General features: G+C 45.7%; 1 protein-coding gene and 2 pseudogenes across 3 annotated transcripts in view; 1 reads left to right on the top strand and 2 right to left on the bottom strand.

Annotated features, from left to right (window-relative positions):
- Nucleotides 1–6,556: 6,556 nt before the first annotated feature.
- On the bottom strand, nucleotides 6,557–10,230 carry LOC101787306 (nucleosome assembly protein 1-like 1; annotated as a pseudogene).
- A 4,741-nt stretch (nucleotides 10,231–14,971) lies between these two features.
- LOC111756765 (large ribosomal subunit protein uL13-like) lies at nucleotides 14,972–17,941 on the bottom strand (annotated as a pseudogene).
- Nucleotides 17,942–19,521: 1,580 nt separating this feature from the next.
- Paxip1 (PAX interacting protein 1) overlaps nucleotides 19,522–27,791 on the top strand; it is a 42,079-nt gene continuing 33,809 nt past the window's right edge. Inside the window, exons 1-4 of one of the 3 annotated variants that reach the window (XM_063250823.1) lie at nucleotides 19,522–19,641; nucleotides 22,148–22,282; nucleotides 24,677–24,720; nucleotides 26,804–26,867. In XM_063250823.1, the coding sequence (XP_063106893.1) occupies nucleotides 19,639–19,641; nucleotides 22,148–22,282; nucleotides 24,677–24,720; nucleotides 26,804–26,867 (246 nt within the window). In that variant the 5' untranslated portion in view covers nucleotides 19,522–19,638. Of the gene's footprint in view, nucleotides 19,642–19,685; nucleotides 19,957–22,147; nucleotides 22,283–24,676; nucleotides 24,721–26,803; nucleotides 26,868–27,791 lie in introns of those variants that run through there. The other 2 variants (XM_003469776.5, XM_063250824.1) reach the window with 2 other exon arrangements.

Here is a 27,791-nt window from a genome sequence, read left to right as displayed (position 1 = left end):
AAGTTGCTAAAAGGTTTACATAAATGCCCCTGGAGGGAGGGGCAGTTCCTTTCCTCCCATCACAGGGATAAGGACTCCACCCGACCCTAGCTTTGTCTCTTCTTATTTTTCTCATCCTTTCATGGTCCTTCATCCCAAGAATCTCAGAGCTGCATGAGTTGAGGCAGATTTTGAAGGGAATGTATTCTCCTATCTCCTTGGAGCTGGCTTTGAATGAATCTGTTTCACAATTAGTGACCTTCTTTGATTGGATCAACAGTGATCGAACAAATCTAAGTGGTCTGTAACAGGCTGTGATTTTTTTTTTGTATTTTTGTATTTAACATTTTTATTTTAGATATTATAAATAAGGAAACAAACAACCAAAAGGTATGAAATAGGTTCATCAAATGATATAAAGTCATCTTTTCTAGAAAAGTAGAGGGTAGACCCTACCACAATGAAAAGGCGCTTGGTTAATGGATGTTAAATTTAGAAGTACACTAAAATATTATCAGTTTTGCTAGGATTATTTCCAAAAGATGAAAAATATTTGCAAAAGATGAGAAGTATAAAATAAAAAGTGGCCTTTATTCTGAGAACACAGAGAGAGATGACCAGCACCCCCACGGCTGGCATCCGGCGATCTCTCCAGCCGACACGTGGCGTGGGGGCATGTAAATAGCCTCGGTTTGGGGTGGAACCTAAGGCGGGCATTAGGGATGCACAGGTAGCCCATTGGTCCTAGGTTTGGCGCTATATGTAAATTTCCAGGGGTGGGAAGATGGCGTCACAGGTAACTTCCTAGGGGCAGAGGAGATAGGGCTTCCTGCTTCCGGCTGAGGTTTTCCTGGCTACAGTGTCCTGTCTGGGCCAAAACCCTTTCATATCCCGTCTTATGATTATTATTATGAAAAGGGGCAAAGATTTCTCTCTTTAACTACTTCCTGCTGGCAGAGGGCGTTGTACTGGAGCCTAGGGGAGTTGATGGGATGAAGGTTGATGCCCAGGTAGACGCTGGTGCCAGGTGTTTTTGCCAGGACAACTTCACTGGTGAATGCATGAATGTTAGACTGGAAAAACAAAGAGACAAAATGTTATGAGGAGATATAGCACTGTCATATTTAAGGAGCCAGGTGAGGTAGAAGAAAAGGTGCCTTTGATTTAGACATATCATTCTATCAGGACCATGTTGAGGTAGAAACATTTCCATGGTAAGGCAGAATTCTGAAAATTAAACATGGGGTTAGGAGGAGTGGAGTTATGAGAGGTGCTTACTCCCCCATCTGAAAGCATAAAAGACAGTAGGTTGGTAAGGCTTGTCTCTGGTATGCATGATGCTGGAGTTTGTAGGAAATACTGTTAAAGAGTCCTGCTGTAAAAATTATCATTAACAGAATGTAAGGAATTAGGAACCAAAGTGGATAACAAAACATGACTTAGCCTGTTAACTGTGGCTGCAAGGCCTTTGTAAGATGGAGACGGGTAGGTGACAGAAGATAAGATGACCACTCAGGATGATCAGATTTAGGGCTTGAGTGATGTGAAACCAGGATGGGAGTCCAGAAACTTTGATTTAGGCATGGGTCGCTGTATCCTGGTTGTATGAGCAGTTTACCTGGTTGTGGGAAAGGCTTTTATGTATCCTGAAAAAGTATAAACAAAGTGAGAAGACAAAAATGTATCTGTGAGTCTTGACTAGTGTTACTTGAGAAATTGGTGAATAAGAAAGGAAGGGAGTGGTCTTATATCACTGAGGAGAGGTCCACCAGCGACAACAGGTAGAAGCTGTTGAGTCCTCAGTGTGTCTAAGTCAGCCTGTATAAAAGGCATTTTGAGATTTAGGACTGGGACCTGCACAAAATAGGCCCTGTTTGTAAATGGCATAGGTTGACCATCAATACCCTGTCATAGAGATTGAGGACTTAATATAGCAGCCTGAATATTCAGGAAGAACTCTGTATATATGTCCTCTATGTCCACAAACATAGAGAATGTCTTACCTGAGACTTTAGTGTGACTTGGAATCTGACACAGACACCTTAAAGAGGGCTGTTGTTGCCCTGAACCACCTCAGCCTTCAGCAGCAATTTTTGTCAGTGATGAATCTGGCAGTGTTGACATTTCCTGTGAGGGCTAGAACTTAGGATGACTTACCCACTCTCTGGTGGCTAGGACAGTCCAGTAGCCCTGGAGTAAGGTCTCAAAGAATGCCAGGAAGGGGCATTTTCTTGCCCAATGTCTTCTGCTGCATTTGAGCGTGGTCCATGGAGGGGCCAGGCAGCTCCACCTTGTGTAGGTTTACCTGTCTCAGAACTCCAAGTGTCACAAGTGTTAAAAGTATGAAAAACCATATTAAGATCTCTCTAAGGTTTGAAGGTCAAGTTCTGCCTTTTTGTTTGGGATTTGGACTACAGTAAAAGGTATCTGTAGAATTAAGTAAGTAATGGAAACATTTTGCAGTAAAGGTTTAGCAATTTATGAATAAATCTATCAAAACTGATCTAATACTGTCAAATTTTGAACACATTTACTTTTAAAGTTGTTATTTGCAGTAGTATGAACCAAGACAAATAAAATAAAACTTTGAAGAAAACCCTTGTCTTGAAACAGAGCTAGTGATTCCCAGCAAAAAGGACTTTATAACCTTAGTTGTTAAATGGGAGAATGCTGAAGGCTTTGACTGATAAACAAGGCTGGTAAAATTATCAGGTGGCCAGTAACTTTGATTAAATGGTTTGAGAATTGTGATAAAAAAAATAGCATCTCTTGAGTGGAACCGAATTGTAAAAAAAGCATGCCTGAGCAGAGTCGCTGAGCTGCTGTTTTGCAGTGCTCCAGCAAAGCACACCCAGCGGGTGGGGCAAGCGCTGGGACGTAGCACGCAGGGATGGGCTGGGACTGCCCTGGAAACGTGTAAGATGGCAGCGACGACGACAGCGCATGGGGGAAGGAGGGGCTGGGACGGTGCGTGGGGGAGGGGCTGGGAGGCGGCCTGACACAGCGCGTGAAGCTGGAACTGCTTGCGGGGCTCGAGGATTAGAAAGCCAATTTAGGAACACAGCTGGGTTTTGATTAGCCTCCTGGACCTGTTTTAAAAGTTTGTTATGGTTAGTATGCTTGACCTGCTCTGGCACAGCTATAGGCCCAGGGTCATTATCAGTGGTGTTTACCTTATGTCTGTGATCAGCTTTTTCTCGAACTGCTTGCCACAGCTGATTCTGTTCTTGTGAGCTAAGGGCAGTATTTAAAATCACATGAACATCCGTAAAATGTAAATCATAACAATTAGTAATAAATGTAAATTGCCTGATATAATCCTGTGGGTCAACAGAGAGGCTACCAAATTTATGGGTAATCTGAGATAGATCAGAAAGGGAAAAAGGCACATGGATGTTAACAAGTTCCTTGGGGCTAGCTTGCTCCCGAAGTGGTAGCAGAGCCTGAGGAGAAGATTCTGGAGCAGAGGGCCATTGGGCAGCCATTCGTCTGGTAGGCGCATGTGAGCAATCATCTGTAGAGCGGCTACAGAGCTGTTGCTGGTCACCCTGGGAAACACAAGCAGATGGCATCTCACAGTGTGCCTTGCAGTGAGAGGATTGCTGTCGGCAGCACAATGAAGCATCATGTGCACTGCAACAGGGCAGCTGTTGCAGTTCACAAGAGGAGCCACAAGGAGACACCCGTTGACAGTGAGCGTCCTGGAAACATGGCGGTGCCCTGTCACGTGACCCAAAACATGGTGGCGCCAGTCACCATGTGACCCTCCTGAACATGGCGGCGCCATGCCACGTGGCAAAGGGTTGCAACATGGCGACTGTTCCCGTCGCAAGCTGGAACAATCATGCGGCCTGCTGGAAGGACATAGCGACCGAGACCTACTATGGTGGGCGGAAGGTGAGAATGCTGTAGGGGATAGAGAATTCTCAGGAGAAGTCAGAGACTGCGAGGAAGCACTAACAGAGGTATTAGAGCTGCTGAGAGAGTTATGGGTCTCGGAAGGCAGAGAGGGAGAGGATCGCACAGTGGGAGGTATCTGTGACAGAGAGGGATTAGAGCTGCTGGGAGAATCAGGCATAGGGGGAGGGGAGAGCGGTCCGGCGGGAGGTAACAGCAGGGAACCAGTTTGGTGGGAGGCAGGCAGCGGCGGCTGTGAAAACACCGGAGGAACATCCTCAAGCGAATCCTGAGGGCAGGACGGAAAAGTTTGCGGCACGGTAGAGTTAGCTAAAAGTATCTCAGCGGGAGCATAAGACTGGCGTGTTCTCAGAACAAGAAATGCCTGGACATAAGGGAGTTCTAATAACTTGTTGCCAGCTTGACAAAAATCATACAAGTTCCTGAGACTGCAGGGGTCAAATGTTCCTTGTTTGGGCCAAGGCTTGCCAATAAGCGGGTAGGTTGGCCAGACCTCCTGGCAGTAAAAAGTTAGTTGTTTAGTTTTTATGGTACCTTTAAGTTTTAGAGTACATAAATTGGAAATTAGGCATTGTAAAGGCGTCTTTTGGGAGTTAGAAAATACATTCCCCATGACTGATTCAGGCAAGAAAAAAAAACCGGAGGTCCAGAACAAGTCGTCACTTATTTGTGGCACCACACCGCAGCTACGGTTCCAAAAATTCATAAATTCCAGTCGTCGCTGAGAGATTTATGAGTGGAGCCTGCGTGGGGTCAGTAACAGTTTTGCCCGTGAAAGCGCAAGGCTTTAAGGGAAGGGAGGCATTCTTTCACTGTGGGCGATCCCAAAAATCTCTGTTTTGGGCTATCCGAACCCAAAGAACATGAGAGATTTTGTGGACACAGGGTTGCCCAGAAAGAACCCTGCCCTGGGCGATCCTAAGGACGTGAAAATGCACAGACCCATGCAGATGGGGAGAACAGTTGACTGGGGCTTCCCAGTGCCAAAAGTTCCCCGGGGAGTGCTCACCTGAAATCAATCTGGCCGATGCTGAGTGCAGGTGGCTCACGACAGGTACGTCTCGGGAGAGGAAAAAGCTCAGGATTAATCCAGGATGTTATCTGGTTATCGGCTAGAGGACTCAACTGGGTGTGTGTCCCAGGAGTCAATTGCCTGCCAATCCGAGTGATGGCACCAAATGCTAGGATTATTTCCAAAAGATGAAAAATATTTGCAAAAGATGAGAAGTATAAAATAAAAAGCGGCCTTTATTCTGAGAACACGGAGAGAGATGACTGGCACCCCCACTGCTGGCATCCGGCGATCTCTCTGGTGGACACGTGGCGTGGGGGCATGTAAATAGCCTCGGTTTGGGGTGGAACCTAAGGCGGGCATTAGGGATGCACAGGTAGCCCATTGGTCCTAGGTTTGGCACCACATGTAAATTTCCAGGGGTGGGAAGATGCTGTCACAGGTAACTTCCTAGGGGCAGAGGAGATAGGGGCTTCCTGCTTCCAGCTGAGGTTTTCCTGGCTACAGTGTCCTGTCTGGGCCAAAACTCTTTCAAGTTTACTTGTGAATATTCCAGGTTTTATTCACCTTCCTATGATAACCATAACCATGTGAGTTAGGCTTCATTACAATTAACTGTTAACTAAAATATAAAAATTCATTAATAAGCTAAAAGTTAGATTTGGTCTTACTGGAAGATTTTTTTTCTTCTTCTTCTTCTTCTTTTTTTTTTTTTTGTCTTTTTGAGATAGTCCCTCTATGCAGTTCAGGCTGGTCTTGAGCTCCCTTTGTAGCTCAGGCTGGTCTTGAACTCACAACAATCCTCCTGCCTCAGCCTCCCAAGTACTGGCATGCACCACCATGCCCAGCTTTACTGAAAATTCGTAACTACAAGTTAATTATTTTCCTTTAAGTGATGAATTGTATTAGTATAATCACTGTATCTCTGTAGCAAAAAAAAAATGAAAAACATAAGTATGCAAACAACTTAAACCCACTCTACTACTAACAGGAAAAACTATTTTGATTCTTCAGAAAAATGATCAGTTAATCTTCACAGTTATACTCCAATAATTATATGATGCAAAGAACTAAGTCATAGAAATGAATATGCTTCATTGAATATGCATATTCAATGTATCTGACAGTAAAACAATATTAAAATGCTAGTGAGAACAAATCAGCCTTTACTGTATTAATTCCTTTAAAAAATTATTGAGTCTACCAAGAAAATACAAAAACATACGATTGTAGGTAAACAGAAGTTGTGTTCAGGCTTTTGCAGCACTGGGTGCCTAAGGGCCACTCACATCCTCCTCACTGCTGCTCCCGTCCTGCTGGGGTTTGAATCTTCTTGCAGCTGGAATCTGCACCAATATCCTCACCTCCCTTTCCCCCTCCTCGCCCATTTCTTCACCTTCTTCATGATGGTGGTCGTCTTTCCAACCTCTTCTGTAAAGTGTAGCCGTCTTGGTTTTATACGCTCATGTAAAAAGCAACCACCTGCAAAGTCCACAGGAAGGGTAGCAGCAGCAGCAGCAGCAGCAGCAGCAGCAGCAGCAGCAGCAGCAGCAGCAGCAGCAGCAGCAGCAGCAGCAGCAGCAGCTGGAGTCTGCTCTCAGGAACTTCAGGGTGAGCAAATCCAGGAAAGAATCACTGGAAACTGTTTCAGTCACAGCACAAACTGACCATGTGTTTCTGCTTCTTTTTAATGGTTTTCAAGGTGATATCCTTTCCTTTTCCTCTGTCGATTTGGCACCCTATCCAGCCTGTAATTTCCTCTCCATCAAATGAAAACGAATCAGGATCATCTGGTCCAATTCTCATCCTATACATCTTTGTTAACATTTTGTAGAATACTCTTTGGGTTCAAAGTGACATACTGAGGTAAAAGGGAGAACTTCACTTTAATGTCCTTTGAATGCTTCAGGATAGATTCCTCATGTTCCTGAAAGATGTCACTGAGCAAGTCAGCATTCTTAAAAACACTCAACCAAAATTCAGGAATTTCTTGAGAAGCTTCTTTTTCTTTATCCTTTTCTCATCTTCAATTTTGGCCTTTCCTGTCAGCTCTGAAGTTTCATGTTCCTCATCTGGTTTCCTTTCACATTCTTCTCCTGTAGGTTCATAAATTGCATTAACGACCTCAAATTGCTTACCAAATAGTGGCTGAACAGTATATTTCCTTTCAAGATCATGAACCTACTCATAGAATTTTCTTTCTCTCTGTACACATTTAACCTGAGGCTTACCAAGAGCGTCCACTCTTCTTTAACCCACTTTTTCATTGTTTCCTGTTGGTGTGTCTACCAGACCCAGGCTTTGTTGAAGGGCTGCAAGAATCCTGAGGAGTTTGTGTCATCTGAACAGTCAACTGATGCACTTTGAATTTTATCCCTCCTTCTTCAACATCATCCCATTCTTGATCAAGTTCAGATTGTTCTTGATAGGATTATTTCCAAAAGATGAGAGGTATAAAACAAAATGCGGCCTTTATTCTGAGAACATGGAGAGAGATGACCAGCATCCCCCACTGCTGGCGGCCAGCGATCTCTCTGGCGGACATGTGGTGTGGGGGTATGTAAGTAGCCTCAGTTTGGGGTGGAACCTAAGGCAGGCATTAGGGATGCATAGGTTGCCCATTGGTCCTAGGTTTCACACCATAGGTAAATTTCCAGGGGTGGGAAGATGGCGTCACAGGTAAATTCCTAGGGGTGGGGGAGATAGGGGCTTTCTGCTTCCGGCTGAGGCTTTCCTGGCTACAGTGTCTGGCCTGGGACAAAACCCTTTCATATCCCGTCTTATGATTATTGTTATGAAAAGGGGCAAAGATTTCTCTCTTTATCTACTTCCTGCTGGCAGGGGGCACTGTATTGGAGCCTAGGGGAGTCGACGGGATGAAGGTTGATGCCCAGGTAGATGCTGGTGCCAGGTGTTTTTGCCAGGACAACTTCACTGGTGAATGCACATATGTTAGACTGGAAAAACAAAGAGAAAAGATGTTATGAGGAGACATAGCACTGTCATATTTAAGGACCCAGGTGAGGTAGAAGGGAAGGTGCCTTTGATTTAGACATGTCATTCTATCAGGACCATGTTGAGGTAGAAACATTTCCATGGTAAGGCAGAATTCTGAATATTAAACGTGGGATTAGGAGTGAAGTTATGAGAGGTGCTTACTCCCCCATCTGAAAGCATAAAAGTTAAAAGGTAGGTATGTAAGGCTTGTATCTGGTATGCATGACGTTGGAGTCTGTAGGTAATACTGTTAAAGAGTCCTGCTGTAAAAATGATCATTAATAGAATGTAAGGAATTAGGAACCAAAGTGGATAACAAAACATGACTTAGCCTGTTAACTGTGGCTGTGAGGCTTTCATGAAACAGAGATGGGTGGGCGACAGAAGATGAGAGGACCAATCAGAATGATCAGATTTAGGACTGGAAGGGTACCTCTTAGCCAGAGTGATGTGAAACCAGGATGGTAGTCTAGCAACTTTGATTTAGGCATGGGTCGCTGTAACCTGGTTGTATCAGCAGTTTACTTCGTTGTGTTGTGGGAAAGGCTTTTATGTATCCTGAAAAAATATAAACAAAGTGAGAAGACAAAATGTATCTGTCAGTCTTAACCAGGGTTGTCTGACAAATTGGTGAATAAGAAAGGAGGGGGTGGTCTTATATCACTAAAGAGAGGTTTATTAGTGATAACAGGTAGAAGCTGTTGAGGCCTCAGTGTGTCTAAATGAGCCTGCATAAAAGGCATTTTAAGATTTAGGACTGGGACCTGCACAAAATAGGCCCTGTTTATAAATGGCATAGGTTGACCAGCAATACCCCCTCATAGAGATTGAGGACTTAATATAGCAGCCTGAAAACTCAGGAAAAACTCTGTATATATGGCCTCTTAACTCACTAATGGGATGGAAAAAAAATATGTGGCCTCTATGTCCACAAATATAGAGAATTGTCTTACCTGAGACTTTAGTCGACTTGGACTCTGAGACGGAGACCTTAAAGGGGGTTGTTGTTGCCCTGAACCCCCTCAGTCTTCGGGAGCAACTTTTTCAGCAATGAATCTGGCAGTGTTGACATTTCCTGTGAGGGCTAGAAGTTAGGATGGCTTACCCACACTCTGGTGGCTAGTCCAGCAGCCCTGGAGTAAGGTCTCAAAGAACGCCAGGATGGGGCATTTTCTTGCCCAATGTCTTCTGGTGCATTTGAGCGTGGTCCATGGGGGGGCCAGGCAGCTCCGCCTTATGTAGGTTTACCTGTCTCAGAACTCCAAGTGTCAAAAGTGTTAAAAATGGGGCTGGGGATTTAGCTCAGCGGCATAAGCGACTGCCTTGCAAGCAGGTAGTCATGAGTTCGATCCCTGGTACCGATAAAAAGAAAAAAGACCAAAAAAAAGTGTTAAAAATATGAAAAACCATATTAAGATCTCTCTAAGGTTTGTTGGAAGGTTTGTTTTTTGTTTTTGTTTTTTATCGGTACCAAGGATTGAACTCACGACCATGCACTTGCAAAGTAGGTGCTTATGCCACTGAGTTAAATCCCAGCCCCAAGATCTCTCTAAGGTTTGAAGGTCAAGTTTTGCCTTTTCTGGGGGGATTTGGACTACAGTAGAATTAAGTAAGTATGCAGGAGTTTAATATTGGCATTTTAGATCAGAGAGCAGGCTTTATCTGGTTGGCATATCACTTTTAGGGTGTTGTGTGGAATTATATATTTAATAAAAAGGCTTTAGTCTGCCCAAAAAGGTTTAATGGAAACATTTTGCAGTAAAGGTTTACCAGTCTTAGGAATAAATCTATGAAAACTGATCTAATACTGTCAAATTTTGAACACATTTACTTTTTAAAGTTGTTAATTGCAGTAGTATGAACCAAGACAAATAGAATAAAACTTTGAAGAAAACCCTTGTCTTGGAATAGAGCTAGTGGTTCCCAGCAAAAAAGAATTTATAACCTTAGTTGTTAAACAGGAGATTGGTGAAGGCTTTGATTGATAAACAAGGCTGGTAAAATTATCAGGTGGCCAGTAACCTTGATTAAATGGTTTGAGAATTGTGATAAAAAATAGCATCTTTTGAGTGGAGCTGAATTGTTAAAAAAGCATGCCTGAGTGGAGCCGCTGAGCTGTTGCTTTGCGGTGCACCGGAAAAGCACACCCAGGGTGGAGGTGGGGTGAGCGTTGGGACATAGCTCACAGGGGCGGGCTGGGACTGCCCCGGAAAAGCGTAAGGCAGTGGTGATGACCACGCACCAGGGAGAGAGGGGCTGGGACAGCGCATGGAGGAGGGGCTGGGAGGCGGCCTGACACAGCGCGTGAAGCTGGAACTGCTCATGGGGCGTGAGGATTAGAAAGCCAATTTAGGAACACAGCTGGGTTTTTATTAGCCTCCTGGACCTGTTTTAAAAGTTTGTTATAGTTAGTATGCTTGTCCTGCTCTGGCACAGCTATAGGCCCAGGGTCATTATCAGTGGTGTTTATCTTATGTCTGTGATCAGCTTCTTCTCGAGCTGCTTGCCACAGCTGATTTCCCTCTTGTGAGCTAAGGGTGGTATTTAAAATCACATAAACATCCTTAAAATGTAAACCATAAAAACTAGTAATGAATTCAAATTGCCTGATATAATTATGTGGGTCAACAGAGAAGCTACCTAATTTATGGGCAATGTGGGGTAGATCAGAAAGGGAAAAAGGCACATGGATGTTAACAAGTCCCACGGGGCCAGCTTGCTCCCAAAGTGGTAGCAGAGCCTGAGAAGAAGATTCTGGAGCAGACGGCCATTGGGCAGCCATCTGTCCGGTAGATGCGTGTGAGCAATCATCTGTAGAGTGGCTACAGAGCTGCTGCCAGTCACCCAGGGAAACACAGGCAGATGGTGTCTCACTGTGTGCCTTGCAGCGAAAGGACTGCTGTCGGCAGCACAATGAAGCATCAAGTACACTGCAACAGGGTGGCTGTTGCAGTTCACAAGAGGAGCCACAAGGGGGCTCCCGTTGACAGTAAGGGTCCTGGGGAACATGGCAGCGCCCTGTCGCCATGTGACCCTCCTGAACATGGCAGCGCCATGCCACGTGGCAGAGGGTTGCAACATGGTGACTGTTTCCAGCGCAAGCTGGAACAATCACGCGGCCTGCTGGAAGGACATAGTGACTGAGACCTAGTATGGTGGGTGGGCGGTGAGAATGCTGTAGGGGATAGAGAATTCTCAGGAGAAGAAGTCGGAGACTGTGAGGAAGCGCTAACAGAGGGATTAGAGCTGCTGAGAGAGTTATGGGTCCTGGGAGACGGAGGGGAAGAGGATCACACAGTGGGAGATAACGGCAAGGAACCATTTTGCGGGTAGGGAGGCGGCGGCTGGGAAAACACCGGAGGGCAGGATGGAAAAGTTTGCAGTGCAGTAGAGTTAGCTAAAAGTGGGAGCACAAGACTTAATGAGAGACTGGCGTGTTCTCAGAATAAGAAAGGCCTGAATATAAGGGAGTTCTAATAACTTGTCGCCGGCCTGACAGAAATCATACAAATTCCTGAAAATGCAGGGGTCAAATGTTCCTTCTTTGGGCCCATGCTTGCCGATAAGCGGGTAGGTTGGCCAGAACTCCTGGCAGTAAAAAGTTAATTGTTTAGTTTTTATGGTACTTTTAATTTTTAGAGTACATAAATTGGAAATTAGGCATTGTAAAGGCGTCTTTTGGGAGTTAGAAAATACGTTTCCCATGACTGATTCAGGCAAGAAATAAGCCAGTGGTCCAGAACAAGCCGTCACTTGTCTGTGGCACCATACGGTGGCTACAGTTCCAAAAACTCGTATATTCCAGTCATCACTGAGAGATTTGCGAGTGGAGCCCACATGGGGTCAGTAACAGTTTTGCCCGTGAAAGCACGAGGCTTTAAGGGAAGTGAGGCAGTCCTTTCAGTGTGGGTAGTCCAAAAGTCTGTGCTTTGGGCTATCTGAACCCAAAGAATGTGAGAGATTTTATAGAGTGTGGACACAGGTTTGCCCAGAAAGAACCCTGCCCTGGGCTGTCCTCAGGACGTGAAAATGCACAGACCCATGCAAATGGGGGGAACAGTTGACTGGGGTTTCCCAGTGCCAAGAGTTCCCCGGGGAGTGCTCACCTGAAATCAATCTGGCAGGCGGCTAGCAACAAGGACGTCTGGGGAGAGGAAAAAGTACGGAATTAATCCAGGATGTTATCGGCTGGGGACTCAACTGGGTGTGTCCCAGGAGTCAATCGCCTGCCGATCTGAGTGATGGCACCAAATGATAGGATTATTTCCAAAAGATGAAAAATATTTCCAAAAGATGAGAAGTGTAAAACAAAAAGCGGCCTTTATTCTGAGAACACGGAGAGAGATGACCAGCATCCCCCACTGCTGGTGTCCGGCGATCTCTCCAGTGGACACGTGGCGTGGGGGTATGTAAGTAGCCTCGGTTTGGGGTGGAACCTAAGGCAGGCATTAGGGATGCACAGGTAGCCCATTGGTCCTAGGTTTTGCACCATAGGTAAATTCCCAGGGGCGAGAAGATGGTGTCACAGGTAAATTCCTAGGGGTGGGGGAGATAAGGGCTTCCTGCTTCCGCTTGAGGCTTTCCTGGCTACAGTGTCCTGTCTGGGCCAAAACCCTTTCAGTTCTTTGTCATCAAGGTCTGCTGTGTTACATGTAAGAACTCCAAGTATCGGAGCTAGTTCAGGGAACTGTGACGCGGAGCAGGAGGTGGTGCTGTGAGCAGATGGTGCTCAAAATTTGAAAGCAATATTTCTATCCAGTCCTGGTGACTGAACTCATGGCGTTTGCACTGAGCTACATCCCAAGCCCTGACTTTTTATTCTGAGTCTTAGTGAGTCGCTAAGTTGCCCAGGCTGGGGTTCAAACTGTGATGCTTACCCCTTAGCCTCCCAGAATGCAAGGATTGCAATCATGTGCTGCCATGCTTGTCAGGCTGTGATAACTGTTTTAGTATTATTTTTAGTAGTAGTAGTACTAATAGTATTTAGTGTGCCATTTGGTTTACTCAGGAAAGAGTGGTTTTCAGGTCTTTCTCTTGCTTCCAGCTATTGGATACAAAGGGTGTGGGTGAATGGAAAATATAAACATTTTCATGATGTTTGTTTAAGACATGCTTGTCTCACCATGTAGCCCTGGCTGTCCTCAAACTTCTGGTGATCCTCCTGCCTCTGCCATCTGGGTCTTGGAATTAGAGGCGTGTACCACTACACCCAGTTACATATATGATCTTTTTTTGGTACTGGGGATCGAACTCATGACTGCATGCTTGCAAGGCAAGCACTTATGCCGCTGAGCTAAATCCCCAACCCTACACACATGGTTTTTTTTTTTTTGTCTTTTTCATTTTTTTATTGGTACCAGGGATCGAACTCACGACTATCTGCTTGCAAGGCAGGTGCTTATGCTGCTGAGCTAAACCCCCAGCCCCCACACATGCTTTTAAAGCATAAGTTTTCCGCCCTGGCTGTTTACTAAGATAGTAAAAGTGTAACAACATGTACAAGTCTAGTGGCCATCCTCCCAAGATGCTGAGTGTGTTTCTGTTTCCTTCATGGCTGTTACTGGATGGCTTGGACAACGGAAATTGACTCTTAGTCTGGAGGACAGAAACTCCACATCAGGGTGTCAGCAGGCTCTGATCTTTCAGTTCTCAGCCTTCCCTGGCTTGTGGATGTGTTACTGGGTATCTCCTTCTAAAAGTGGTTCACCAAATAAATGTTATCAGGTTTTTTAGATTCCAGGTTCTTCCTGGATGTGTCCTTCTTTTTTAAACTTGGACTTCTTCTTGTGTACCTCTGTATCCCAATTTCCCCCTTATAGGAAACTAGTAATTGCTTTCGGGGCCCACCATAACCTGGTATGACCATCTTAACTTTATTACAGGTGCAAGAACTTTACTTCCAAACAAAATGACATTCTCAGATATGGAGAGCTAGAATCTTAGTTCGGAGTTAATATTTCTTTGGGAGCAAATACAATTCAACACACAAGAAGGCAGCCCTCAGGCACCTTATTACAAAACACTTAGCTGGAAATGGCCAGGAAGCTACAAATTTTCCAGTGCCAGGGTCGCCAGACTTAACTCCACAGGGCTCCAGGCTCTTCTCGCACTGGCTGTTCCTTTTTATTTTCTATTGCTCCCCATTTTTAACCTTACATCAAATCATCAATTACTTAATACCTGAAATACACTGAGTGTGGTGGTGCACACCTGTAAAGCCAGCACTTTAGAGGTTGTAGGAGGATGATTAACACAATTTTGAAGCCAAACAAACAAACAAACAAAGCAAAGCAAAAAATTCTGGCATCAAGTTTCATGTCCAGCACTATCAGGACCACAGTTGGAAGCAGCACACGCAATCTAGGGTCACCTTGGGACATATATTTATGAAGGGACTAATTACCATGTGGTGGCTAGGATGTACAGATGATGAAAAAACCCAGACAAGAAGCAAGGAGCCCTCATCACCCCAGGTCCAAAGGATGAGAGGAAGGAAATATCCCTGGAACCTGGATGCAGAGTTACACAGAACAGATTCCTTTGCTGCCAAGTGGCAGCCAAGGAAATGGGACATGAGCACCCATGAAGCCTCCGCACAGGAGGATCAACGTTGAGTTCACGTCCAGCCTGGGTTGCACAGTGAGTTCAAGGCAAGGCTGAACTACATAGGGAGACCCTGCCTAAACAGCCACAAAAATAAATTTGTTTCCAGTAAGAGAGAGGAGGAGCAGGGGCAATGCCTGTGGTCTCCTGGGTGCACACCAGATACTTGGCATGAGTTAGCAAGCGCCTCCTCCCATCTGACAGCTGGACTATGGTGGTTCTATTGCTTCTCTACAGTTCTCTCAGAAACAAGAGGTTTACAAACTCCATCTGCATAATAAGCACCATTAAAGTAACTGCATGGAAAGACTGTCTTACACGGAGTAGTGACAAAGATGTCTTCTCTGTCCCCAGCTCTCTAGGTCCCAAGCTACCTGTGGCACCTGGACAGCTATCCCTGGGTCCCCCACAAACCAGAGGGATAAGGAAGGGCTTGCCAGGCCTACCATGAGGCACTGAAGGCCTTTATTGGACTCACAGTAGGAATCTGTGCGTCTTGAAGAACTTGGTAGTTTTTTCCTCCGCATTCTTTTCTGCCTGTTCTTGTAGCCTTGTGATATTTTTTTCTTCTGGTAATAGATCTTGGTCTTTCTTCTCTTTTCTTCCAGGATGGCTGTCACTGCCCAGTACTTCCGGCTGACCTCATGAACCAGAAGCTCCCAAGGAGGCAAACCTTGTCCTGGGATTCAGATGCTCAACCTCAAAGGCAACAGAAACCACTGCTCACTTTTTCTTGTCATAGGGTGGTAAGGTCTTGTCAAATACCGTGAGGCGGTCCAGGGTGATCTGGCTTGGCCTGTTGAGGCAGCACTCCTGGCACAGTCTGCCAGAAGATATGCCAGGAGTCCAGAAGTGGTAGGGCTGCAGGATAGATTGGTGTTCATCTCCCTGCGGAAGAAAGTCAGGTATGTTTTGGTAGAAATTGCCAGAAACGTGGATGCACTAGAAGTGCACAACCACCACCTTCTGTCCCAGGAGTCCCCTGCTTGGTCACAATAGCCTCCGCTGTCCAGCATCAAGACCCGTTCCTCTACCATCTCTGGGAGCCACCTTGGGGCAGGGAGTGGTTATGTTGTATTACACTTCCTAATCTTAATTTGTAGAAATTTTAAAAATTGGCCAAGATGGGCAAGATACTATGGATGCCATATCCTTTCCCTGGCAATTAAGACTAGGATCACAAGGTGAGCTTTTGGCTAATGGACGCGGGCAGAGCTGGAAGCACGCGGCTACCTAGGCCTGCAAACTGCCTACAGTTTGGAACCCTTGATCCAAGTCGTCTTACCAGTGTGTGTCTAGGTGCTCATGTGACAAGAGGTACAGCCACTCAAAGGATGAGACAGTCTAAAACACCCTATGTGGACTCCTCTTTTAAGAGGCCAGCTTCATTGCACCATTGTTTATAGGTGTTAAATGGGAAACAAGGGACATGCAATACCACAGGACGAAATAAATTTTGGTACAATGGGGCATTACTGTTATGGTTTAGACTTAAAATGTTCCCCACTACAGACAGCTATCCTAAAAATAGCAGGATATAGTACAGTAATCATCCTTAATTTCCTATTAACTTAATCTGGAGCCTTGTATAACTTATACTGTTTTACCATGACTGATCTTAGTTAAATTTCATTTGATTGCTGTTTGTTATCGACAGATTTTATTCAAATGATTGATAATATCAAGTCTGAGAGTACAAGAAACTACACTGAAGACGACAAGATTCACTAGGATACCCACTCTGGTTTGATTATTACCTGCTTTTGAAGTTTTACACAATCTACAAAGTTGTTTTTATTAATATTGTTATGTACTGCTATATTCAATTATACTATGTAGACAATTCTATTGAAGACAACACAGTAACCATTGTAGATCACCTTGTACTGTGATTTTGACTTTTTCGTTTCATATGTTTATAGGAATATATTGTTTTGTCTTGCTTTGTTTTGTTTCTCCAATATAGAAAGGATAGAGATACATGTTAAGACTCATGCATGTGTACAACTTATAAACAGTTTATGAGAACTGATCTTGTAACACATGATGAAATGAACAAATACTTTGAAGAAAAAGAGATACTACAGTACCCAGTGCTGATCCCTTAGTGCCTTGATGTGAAATCCAGAATTACTATTATTCTTTGTTCAGAGTGATTTTTAGCCTGCTTTGTTTTGTTCAGTCTCAACATAATTGAAGATATGCATAACTGCATGTATGTTTAAGTGCATAGGATTGATAACCATATTACTAAGTTTTTGTTGGATAAACAGAACTGTTTGCAGTCTCACTGTTTGAAGGTCCACTTTGTATACTTCACTTTTGCAACTTGAACAACTATTTGTAAGAGGTCAATATGTAATCATCAACTAGTGATTTCTTACTGTTTATTTTGTCTTTGAAATTATGTATTATTTCTGCCCTTTTTGTTTTTTCTTTCTTTAAATAAAAACAAAAAAAATGTGCTCCACGAATGCTCTTGTGTTCAGTGAATGGTGACTGGACCAAGAGGCCTTTGACTTCATCAAGTGGATTAATTCATGGGTGAGACTATAACTGGTAACAGTTAAGTGGTGGATGCAGGAGGTAGGGCCCAGGGGGAGGGCGTGCTCCTGCGGGTGACTTTGGGGACTGTACCTGCTCACAGACTGTTTCCTCTAGTTCTTCTTTCTGCTCTCTGGCTGCATGAGGTGAGCAGTTTTCCTCTGCCATGTTTCTGCCTCACCACGGGCCTGAGAGCCACCTGGCCACGGACTGGCACCTCAGAAACTTAAACCAAAACAAACTTTTCCTCCTTTAAATTTTCCGGGAGTTTGCTACAGCAATGCGAAGCAAACACAATATATCTATTAAAGGAGGTAGATCCTTCTGACATGGAAGACATTTTCTTGGGGGCGGGGGAAGGAGCAATAGAAGTGTATACAAGGTGTGATTTTTCTTGTTAAAGGAAAAATATATTTATATGGGACAGTGTCTGGAAGGATCTCAGTAGGGATTGAGGATAATTTACTGTTTTCTTACTTGTGTTTCCTAATTTTTCCATGCTGGCTAAGTAGCTAAACAACCACAGGGACAAATGAGAAAACTGTCCTGTGTCTCTAGGATCTGGACCCTTTCATGAGACAGGTGTGTTATAGCCTATAAACTCAAGACAAAGGTTTATTGAACATGGATAACATCTATCTCTGATGTTATCCAGGCGTGTGGCTAAACTGAACAGAACCTGAAGCCAAGATTGTTGCATAAAACACAGAAATGCAGTTTTAAAAAGCCATTTGGTAAGACCTAAGTAATTGTGTCTCGGGTTTCCCTCAGAAGTACAACTGGATGGAAGTACAATTGTACATTTTTTCTAAACTCAATATAATTTCCCACTTTACCTGATTTGTATCAGCACCAAGGCTGATCACTCTTGGGAAGTCACATGATCATGTTGTAGCTTTACTTGGGAAAACTATAAAATATCAACACTCAAAGCATCATATTGGGGGTACTACATGCCTCCAAGTTACAGAAGAGATGGAAAACTTTCATTTAAGGAAGTACTACCTTACGTGGGTTATCTTTCAAATGTCACAATAATCAGTGATAATTATCTATTTATGAGTAAAATACAGCAATCTTAATGTGGCATTTTCCCAGTAATTTTGTAATGGGCATTTTATATTACAAAAGTGGACTTTCTGTAAGAGTAGTTTTCTCACGAGTCTCACTGTTTTTCTTTAAAAGTTGAATCACCATGCTTCATGACTTCAGGCTATTTCTTAGAACATCCATTATCTAAATGAAGATGATTTCAGGTAAAATTTGGCTGAACCATTTTTCTTGATTGGATCTTAATTGTGCAGATTTCTTAAACTCCCGATTTACCTTACTAATGGCACTTGAAGTAACATGAAATAAACTGGACCTGCTGAATGTTACTAATTATTTTTTTCATTTACAAAAGTAGGTACCAGGTTGAGGTCAATTTCCAGGGCTTTAATAAAATGACTTGCTCAGTTTGTGTTTAACCAAGCAGCAAGCAGCTAAACAACTCTGATACAAGCCAACAAAGACATGAGCTTCAGAAACACAATTTATTACGCTGATGCTTTCTGTATATTCTTAGGCATTTAAAAATTTCCTGACAACAGAGTGATGTCACAAAAACATAAAAAATGGGTGACAAATTTCTTGGTTATTCATTCAGGCCAGTACTCAATAACTATTTGTAAAAGAAACTTGCTAGGCATAGAACAGGGTTTCAGGTCACTCAAGTGTAAAAAGCAGAACACAACCAGAAAATAGATGAACACGAAATGTGTACTGTTCACTTTGCTTTAACAAAATCACTCACACCTACATAAAATTAAAGACAACAGAAAGGGCACCGGCCGGAAGTGGCCAGTTAAAGGGCGCTGGCCAAAGGACCAGCTGACGACGTTCACCTCCAGGACCTCTTTCCATCACAGACCCGAGTGACACATGGGCCGACTTGAGTCTCCAACGTTGAGAGAGCTATCGAACTGCGGTGTCACGGAGAGCTGCAAAGGCGTAGCCTTCTCTTCGAGCGCCCCGCTGACGTTCACAGCGAGGGTTTTAGACCCCGTCCAACCCCCGCGGCCCAGCGACGCTGGGGACCTCTCCGACCGCACCGCCTTCGCCTTCCTCGCGATCGCCGGGTGTCGCGGGGGTGCGGAACGCGATCCCCGCTGTCGTCAGAGCCGGCGCAGCTCAGAGCTCGGCGTTGGAGCCGGGAGCGGACAGTGGAACCTACACGTGTGGCCCAAGGTCGTGGATGGGCAGCTTCGCTCGGCCGCACAACGCCACGACACTTGCCCCACCAGGTCGCCGTCGCCAAGCCCGAGGCCCCGCCTCCTTCACACGCATGCGCCGCCCGCGGCCGCGCAGGGTGACGGGAGGGGCCGTCCGCCCCCGCCCCCGGACTAGCTTACCGCGGCCCGCGGGGGCAGCCGGGTTTCTGCGTGCCCGCGGCTGGTTTATGGGAGGCAAGTGGCGTCCAGCTGTCTGTCTTCGAAGCAGGAGCGCCAGTGTCTGTATCATCTGGGGTCTCAGGCTGCAGGAGAGACTCTTCTTGGCTCTACCGGCCATGCTGCTCCCAGGAGCCCCCCCCTACCGCTGGCACGATGGTGCGGTCCGCAGGGCGCGCGCGGCTCCCGCGCTTAGTGCACTCGGCGCGGGTCGGGACGCGGGCGAGCAGCTGGCCCGATCTGAGGCCGGGCCGGGCTGGGCCGGGCCGCGGGGAAGTGGGCAGACGGTTGGCGGACTGCGGGGACACTGGGCGCGGGGGCGGCAGGGGACTGGGAGCGGCGGCGGAGCCGGGCGGGGGCGGGGCTCCGCGCTGCCTCCGCGCCGCCGCGAACATGTCGGACCCGGCTTCCGAAGTTCCCGAGGAGATGTTCCGCGAGGTCAAGTACTACGCGGTGGGCGACATCGACCCGCAGGTATCGCCAGCCCGACCCGGGCTGCCCAGTGTCCCCCTCGCGGGCGTGCGCCGGGGCGCAAGACGGGCCGCCAGGTGGGCTGGCCCGCCGGGAGAGTGCGTGGGTCGGAGGTCCCGTCCGCGTCCGCGTCCTCATCGCGTCGCGCGTTCCTAGAATGGGGACGCGACCTGCCTGACCCGCCCCGCGGTCTCGGGTTCCCGGCTTGTGCTGGGTGAGGGTGGGCACCGGGGCCCAGAGCGCCGCCGACAGCCTGCGCAGAGGGCTCAACGCGGGGACACGGGTCGCCCAAGGGTGGGGGCTACGGACCTGCCCAGGCCGGCCTGGAGCGCTCGTGCCGCATGCAGCCGGGGTTCTGTAGCCGGGGGTCCTGGCGGAGGGCTGGCCTTCCGAGTCCCAGGTGGTTCACATGTTGTGAATTGGAAATACAGAATATTCCATGCAAACACCGTCACAGCGGGCGCAGCATTTTCCCTAACCAGAGGATAGTGTGGGTTGTCCTAGGTAATAATACCCTGTAACCATCAGAGTATAGTAATATCTGCTAGAAATGTACTTTAGCTTTTAGTCCGTGGTAGAAATGAACCTCTGTTTGGCATCTTCTTGGAGCCAATCTTCAAAACATTTCCTTTCTTAAAGGTTTCACACCCGCAGCGCTGAGCTTGGAGCAAGGAAGTAATCTGTAATCCTAACTTAATTAGACATGGAGCTGTGGGCACTACCATTTCACAGATAGCCTGGATGGTAGAGAAGGAATTGTGAAAGACAGCCTTCCAGGGGCTGGTCAGTGTGTTTGCCTAACTAAACCGCATTAGGTATTTTTCTCCTGTCACTTTAGTGTGTAGAGACTTCCAGCTTTGAGTTTAAAGACTTAAAAACAAGTGCTAAAGCCTGAGTGGTAAAAATGGGCACTTTTCCCAGTATTTGTCATCTCCATTTTTTTCCCCACTATCCATGATTGTCTTCCCCCTCCTTCCTGCTCTTCTTTTTAGGACTTTGGCTCTTACAGGAGACTTGAACCCACTGTTACTTGAAATGGGGAACAAGCTGGCCCCAACCATATTTGTTCAACTATGTGTCAAGTCTAAATATACTTAAGGATGTCCTCTGCAAATACCTTAATGTGAGACAGTGTGTTTTCTAAAAAGTTTAATACCAGAGCAGCTTTTCTCTGTCTTTGGTAAATGTGGGTCGAGTACCATGTTGGGAGTATCTAGTATGGGTCAGGCCTTGGACCAAGTGTCAGAAGGAGGAAGGGGCCCTTCAGGGTGGGAGAAGGAGTGCAAGTGGTACACGTTTCTCCCCTGGGATCCATAGAAGACCCCACTGAGTTGTGGCTAGGTGTCATTTCAGTTTAGCCTTGAGATGAGAGATTATTGTCACATGGAATGCCCATGCTAGAGTTTGAAGACATTTGTGTATGTGGGGTACCTCAGGATGTTCACTGTGCAGAGTGCATGGGAAAATCAGGCAGGAGAGACTGGGGTGTGAACTTGGGAAGAAGTGGTGGCAGCTGGCAGCTTCCAAGTCCATGGAAACTTGGACTGGGCTGCAGGGAGTGTAAGAGTAACTAAGAAGTGAGACTGTGAACACAGAAAGCTGAGACTTGTTTCAGGAGGTTGGCATGAAAAAGAAGCAGAGTAGGGGCCTGAGGAAGAGAAAGAGTTAACTGCTGCAAGCTGGAGTGTGTAATGGTGGGGGCCCCTAATGTGCCTGTGTGAACCCAAGATGCTTGGGGTCAAGCAAAGATAGGGAGGAAGAGTGGCCCCAGGTGTGAATGGGTTTGCATGGCACCTCAGGGTTCACCTGCCCAGCTACTGGACTCTTGCTTTCTTTTTGCCTGGTTAACACCTGTGTGTTCTCCACTTGTGGGTCTCCACTTGTGCTCATGAGTTGCTTCCTCGCCCTAATGATAATGAAACTCCTGGTCCTCAAGCCCTGGGCTGGTGGTCCGGAAGATGTCCTAGTCTGTCCTGTCTGTCTGGAAGACAGACAGGTAGTAGCTGACTCACAGTACCTTCTGTAGCTCGGTCAGTAAATCAAGTTTGCTATCTTTTATTGTTCCCAAAGGTGGTTAATTCTACTTATGTGGTGTGTTTTTAGTAAAATGTCCTGTCACTTTTTGCGATTATTCACATAAATCAGAAATGGAGTACAGTAGTGTTCACTTTAATTTATGTGCATGTCTTTAAAGGTTATTCAGCTTCTTAAAGCTGGAAAAGCCAAGGAAGTATCCTACAATGCTCTCGCCTCACACATAATTTCAGAGGATGGGGACAACCCGGAGGTCGGTGAAGCTCGGGAAGTCTTTGACCTACCTGTTGTAAAGGTCAGTAGGAAATCTGATTTTGTATCTTTAATCAATACATTGGCATTTCAGCATAGTTCTTTGCAGGATTGTTGAAATTCTGCTTTAAAGGGAAATCTGCCCAATGAAAAAAGCTCTTTGTCATTTCGGTGACTTACCTCAGTTTCCAGTCCTTGAGTTCATCTTGATGTGGGAGGGTTGATTCTAGGTCAGCTTTGACGTTTGCTGTAGGCTAGCATGGGCAGGCTGTTTCTGCCTGGAAACTCTCAGGAGACCTGTGCTAGGAGGGGTCTGTTGCTGGAGACTGGATGGCGTTAGGTCCCTGTTGGAAGGTGTGTTTGATACTGCACACACAGTGACAGTCTGCCATTTATATATCTGATTTTTACAGATGTTGGAAGCTCAGTTTTGGGAGGGGAGGAGGATAGGGGAATGGAAAAAAGTTACATTGTATACGGGTGCAGATTCTCTATGATGGATTCGATCATTATTATGTGTGAAGTATACCAGTAAAATCTGGCTGAATGAAGAAAGCTCAGTTTTGTAGGCACCAAAACATCTAGCATGATTTTAAAATTTTATTTTATTAGTACATGCTTGCCGTACATGATTGCCTTCATAATGAGGAGTTAGTACAGGCAGGTAACATAAAACTTTTTCCTTTGGCTTTCAGACAGGGTTGCAGTGGAGGCTGGCCTTGAACCCACTGTATAGGTTACTCGCAGTGATTCTCCTGCCTCAGCTTTCAAGTGCTAGAATTACAAGTGTGCACAACTGCCTGGCTCTAATTTTTTAATGGAAACTTTTTCCTCAGTGGCCCTGACATCATTGGAAATACTTCTGATAATACTGATTTGTGGTGGGCTTATTTTGTATGCTACTTCTTTGTTTTTTTTGTTTGTCTTTTGAGATAAGGTTTTGCTTTGTAGTTGAGGTTGACCTTGAACTCAAGGCAACCTTCCTGCCTCAGCCTCCCAAATGCTGGGATTTTAGGTGTGTACCAAAAAATCACTTAGTACTTTGCCTTTTTTCTTCTCTGTTTTTGCTTTATCAGTGTATCCTACTTCTTAACTTTGCATTATTCTACCTAGACACACCTAACAACGGCCTCAGGGTGGCTGTCCTTGCTGGGACTGGACTTTATGATCACTAGGACAGGCTCCTTCAGCCCCGGGCTGGCTCCCCAGGGTGTGTGATGCAGGGCAAAGCGGCCTGAGTACACACCTGTGGTTTCCACTGCTGGTCCCCAGTCAGCAGAAAGGGCACCCTATCTTTCCCAACCAGCCTTCCTGTAGGGGCAGGGCCTCAGGCAGGGACAGCTGCTCTGGGGGCCTCCTCCCTTAGAGCTCAGTCCCCCCACCTAGTCCAGGGCTCTGGGGGTCACTGCCCAGTGAAGCCGGGCCCAGTGGAGGATGTTGTAAAATCAGAGGATCCAAAGTCACACAGTTCGGGGTGCTGGCCCAGGACTTGGATTTAATGTGAATTTTTTCAGAATGACCAAATTGGGAGGGTACACTGGGCAAACGAAATGGACGGCAGCATTAAGATGCTTTCTTTCAGATATGGTGCACTTTATCCAATGCTGAAATACTGGAGCTGTAACCTGAACACTGATGCAGGGGCACTCTTGTCCAAAACCTGTGTGAGGCATGTGTGATAGAAGGGGTGTGGAGACCATTAGCTAGCGTACAGCTTGCTTGAGAGAGGGAGAAATGCGTCTTTCTTGTCATTGTTCTGTCCCTCAAGCCTCGCGCTGGTTCTGCAGGAAACATTTGACATCAGTATTTAATGTCCACAGTGGTGCTGTGTCATGAGTGTGTGTGTGTTTCACTTGGCCAGGGTTCAGAGGTCAGCTGGCTAAAAGGGCGCTTTACTGTATACTATGTTTAGAATGTACCTTTTACAGGTAGATTTCTTAAGGTAACGATTAGTGTCATTTAAGAAAGTAAATATAGAAATAAAAGATGAGATAATTTTCTAAAACTATAAAGTATCCTAAAAGGTCGTATTTAAACTGTTTTATCATTAATGAGTTTTGGAATTCATAAGATTACTAAGTAGTTGGAAATAATTTTTATATTTTGTAACCACTGTATCTCCTTGACTTTACTAAAAAACATGCTGTAAATTTGAGCCTGATTTAACTCAGGATTCTATAAAGTCCGTGCTGGGGCTGACTGGACCCTAGCTGCGGCTCTGGTGGTGGGTGGGTGGGCAGCAGCCTCATCTCAGGGTGTGGCCAGCAGTAGTAAGTATGTACACCCACGTGGTGAAGGTGCGGGAGCGCTGCCCCGTGGAATTGGGGTTTTCGGCATGCACAGTTGTAGCTGATCTTTGGCTTGCGGATATTGGGACTGTAGGAATGCTCATCCTTACGCCTGGAGCACTTTTTTATTTGATGTTTTTCTTTTTCAGCCTTCCTGGGTGACCTTGTCTGTGCAGTGTGGAGCTCTTCTGCCGTATCCTTTTTCATGGGTGGAGAAAGGATAACTCTGAATTTAAGACCGAAGTGATAATCACTGAGAGAAAAGTGGACTCATTAGTTAGGCACAGCTGTTTCCTCTGCACTCTGTCCCTTTCTTCTCTGTCCTGTATCATGTGTTATGTACCCCATCCTTGTCAAACGGGGACGAGCTGTGCCCTGCAGCTCTAGCAGCACCAGGAGTTGCGAGTTGCAGTTCTTCTTAACTTTGATGGACTATAGCTAGACGGTATTTCTCGACTTTTAAGTCCATAGAAACCAAAGCATGAGTATTTGAAGGCATAATGGAGAACATGAGAGGAAAACGCCCAGCTGTGTAGTGGGCAGAGTTACTTGTTAACCACGTGGGGCGCAAGGTTGGTTAGATCTGTGTGCCTGGGCAGCACTTGCTGACACTGGACCATGACAAAGGCCACCTCCTTTCCGTCTTGGAGGGGCTCCCTGGTGCAGTGCTTGCACACGTGTGTCAGGTAGCAGTCTGAGTGTGGCTGCACCCCAGAGTCTTTTGGGAGCGAGCCATTCCACAGCCTGCTGTTTACTTTCCATGGCCTGGTAGCTTCTGTTTCGTTCTGCAAGGGTGAAGCCTCTTGGAGATACAGACCAGGCAGAGCCTGAGTGTGAAGATTGCTTCTTTTAAGAATACCTAATAGTATACAGTTACAATGTTGAAATTTTAGGCTTGAGCAAGAAATTCTGTCATTCACCCTATGTTATTTTATAGCTGTGTCATACCGTGCCTTTAAAAGCACTTACTACCTGTCGAATCAGTGCAAACAGAAGGAATATTACTATGAAATTTATATGGAGGACCTCAGACTGAGATGTACCCTTTTAAAAGCAGCTCTTGGAGGAGAGAAGACTTCAGCAATCCTGGCCCAAGACTGTGTGGCCTCTCCTTGTGGTCTGAAGAGTTGAAGAGTGTCAGCTCTGGGTAGAAGCAGTTTTTAAATTTCATTTGTTTTGTTTTTATAAGCTCAGAAAAAAGACAAAAGAAGTGAGTGTTTCCAGGATAAGAGGCTTATTTTCTTGTTCTGTACCGTTTACTGTCCACCAGGCCTCCTTTGGCAGCTCTTGCCTTGTGGCCATCAGAGCGCAGAGGACCAGGAGGGGCAGCAGAGCTCCGTGAGGTGTGTCTTCAGTTGCTGGAAGTAAGAGGCCTCCTGAGCTGAGGCAGGAGGGGTGAAAACTCTTGGAGAAGGGAGCTGCAGGCATCTTTTGGTCTGCAGAGTCTGTGACAGCCAGAGAAGGCTGTCTGCCTGCTCAAATAGGAACCCTTAACGTCACAAGTCGGGTTACTGTGCTGTTCTGAGCGCGCCTGTCTCAGTAGGCATACTCTTATGTAGGGAGGGAGGAGTACTGTCTTAGCCGTTTTGAACTCTGGCTGCTCCGTATTATTCTGAGATAGTCGGGAACAGGCCTGGGGAGACAGATCCCAGCTGCTTGCTGTCGCTGTGCTGTGTTGTCAGTGTCAGGAGCATGGTGAGTGCAGCAGCTAACCTGCCTGGCTTCACTAGGGAGGGTCTGGGGCTTGTTTCCTGCTCCTGTGTGCGAAAGGGGCAGCGGAGCCCTGAGCTGGCCCACTCGAGGTCCCAAGGATGTGGTGGTGTTGGGGCTGGAGCTCAGGCCCCTAGGAAAGGGTTTTATGCTGTGCAGTCTAAGTGATTTCGTGGGGACTTCATTCTAGGCCTTGTACTAAGACATTACCTTGCTTTTAAAGCAGTTGCAGTACCCGTGTGTGCATGTGTGTCTGTATGTGTGTGTGTGTCTATAAATGTGCACTACTATCCAAGATGAAGATGTTTTTCCATGCGTGTCTTATGTCCATTTTATCTATGATGTGAGTGACGAAACTAGATATTAGAATGTATTCTACTGAAAATCCCTCAGTTCTTTCTGCTCTGTGCAGTCCTGTTTATTCCAGTCCACTCTGCGCTTGCTTTGGTCATCTTTAGTCTCGCTTTGCTAAAAGGACTGAGCGGGAGGCAGAGGTGGGCCGTGTCTCTCAGTGAGGTCCAGGCTGCGCTGACCATATCATTGTGATCTTAATGACTGTCAAACAGAGTCAATGGTTTTTCTCCAGAGTCCTGTCAGATTTTTTTTGGAATCACTGCCTGCCTTTCTCAGGTAAGCATGGTCAACAGTTCGCGATGTTTATGCACGGCAGCAAGTGTTTATGTGACTGGATTATTGATCTATTAACTGGTTTTAGAGGAGACCCGTGTACTAACCAATTCTATATTCCCTGTGAGTGTCTGAGGCAGTTATTTAGATATCAGGTTTACTTTTAGTAATTAAAATTTTAAGTGAGTATAAGTGCCTTTGTAATTTAAAGAAAGGAATTACAAAGATTTAAAACTTAAATATGAAAACATTTGAAATGAAAAGATAAGGAGAGTTTAGTCAAAACTATAGTCAAAAATTTTAAAATTTGAACTTTGGTACAGAACATAAGAAAGTAGTAGTAAGACCTAGACAGGTCAGAAAAATGGGCTCACAGCTTATAAAAAGGAATTGTATAAATAAGTGTGACAAAACATTTGATGACACTTTCTAATTTAAGACATGAGTGCGTTAATGGCGAGACAAGGATGTTTGCTCATCAGAGCCAGAGCAGTGCGCCAGGTGTTCACTGTGTCCCATTGCTGATGACACGGGAAGGGGGACACCAGCCTTCCTGTCAACTGCTGGCGTAGTGTAGCTCAAATACTCACTCTGTGTGTATCCGGGCAGACTAATGCTGGAGGATGCTCAGAGTGATTGAAAAAAATCAGGGCACTATTAAAGAAACTGTGTACTTACACAGTGGTTTGGACACTTAGACATTTTGAATTGCAGTTTATGAAAATATATTAAGACATGGGAAATATTTCAGGTGGGAAAAAGTGTTGTAACTACATCCGTCAACCAGTAGAAAAGGGACAAAATATCTGAAAGGAGGGGCCGGGATATCTAGTGTTTAGTTCTGGGTAGTGGAAGGATGGGTATTAGTGCTTATTTGTTCTGTTTCGTCTTCCTAACCTTCAACTGCAACTAAAACCCTTTATCAAA

Source organism: Cavia porcellus, unplaced genomic scaffold, assembly GCF_034190915.1.
Source record: "Cavia porcellus strain 051 isolate PalLab524CR breed Dunkin Hartley unplaced genomic scaffold, mCavPor4.1 scaffold_6, whole genome shotgun sequence".
NCBI classification, from domain to species: Eukaryota; Metazoa; Chordata; class Mammalia; order Rodentia; family Caviidae; genus Cavia; species Cavia porcellus.
The sequence above is the reverse complement of the archived record's forward strand: the minus strand, read 5'-3'. Positions and strand labels throughout refer to the sequence as shown.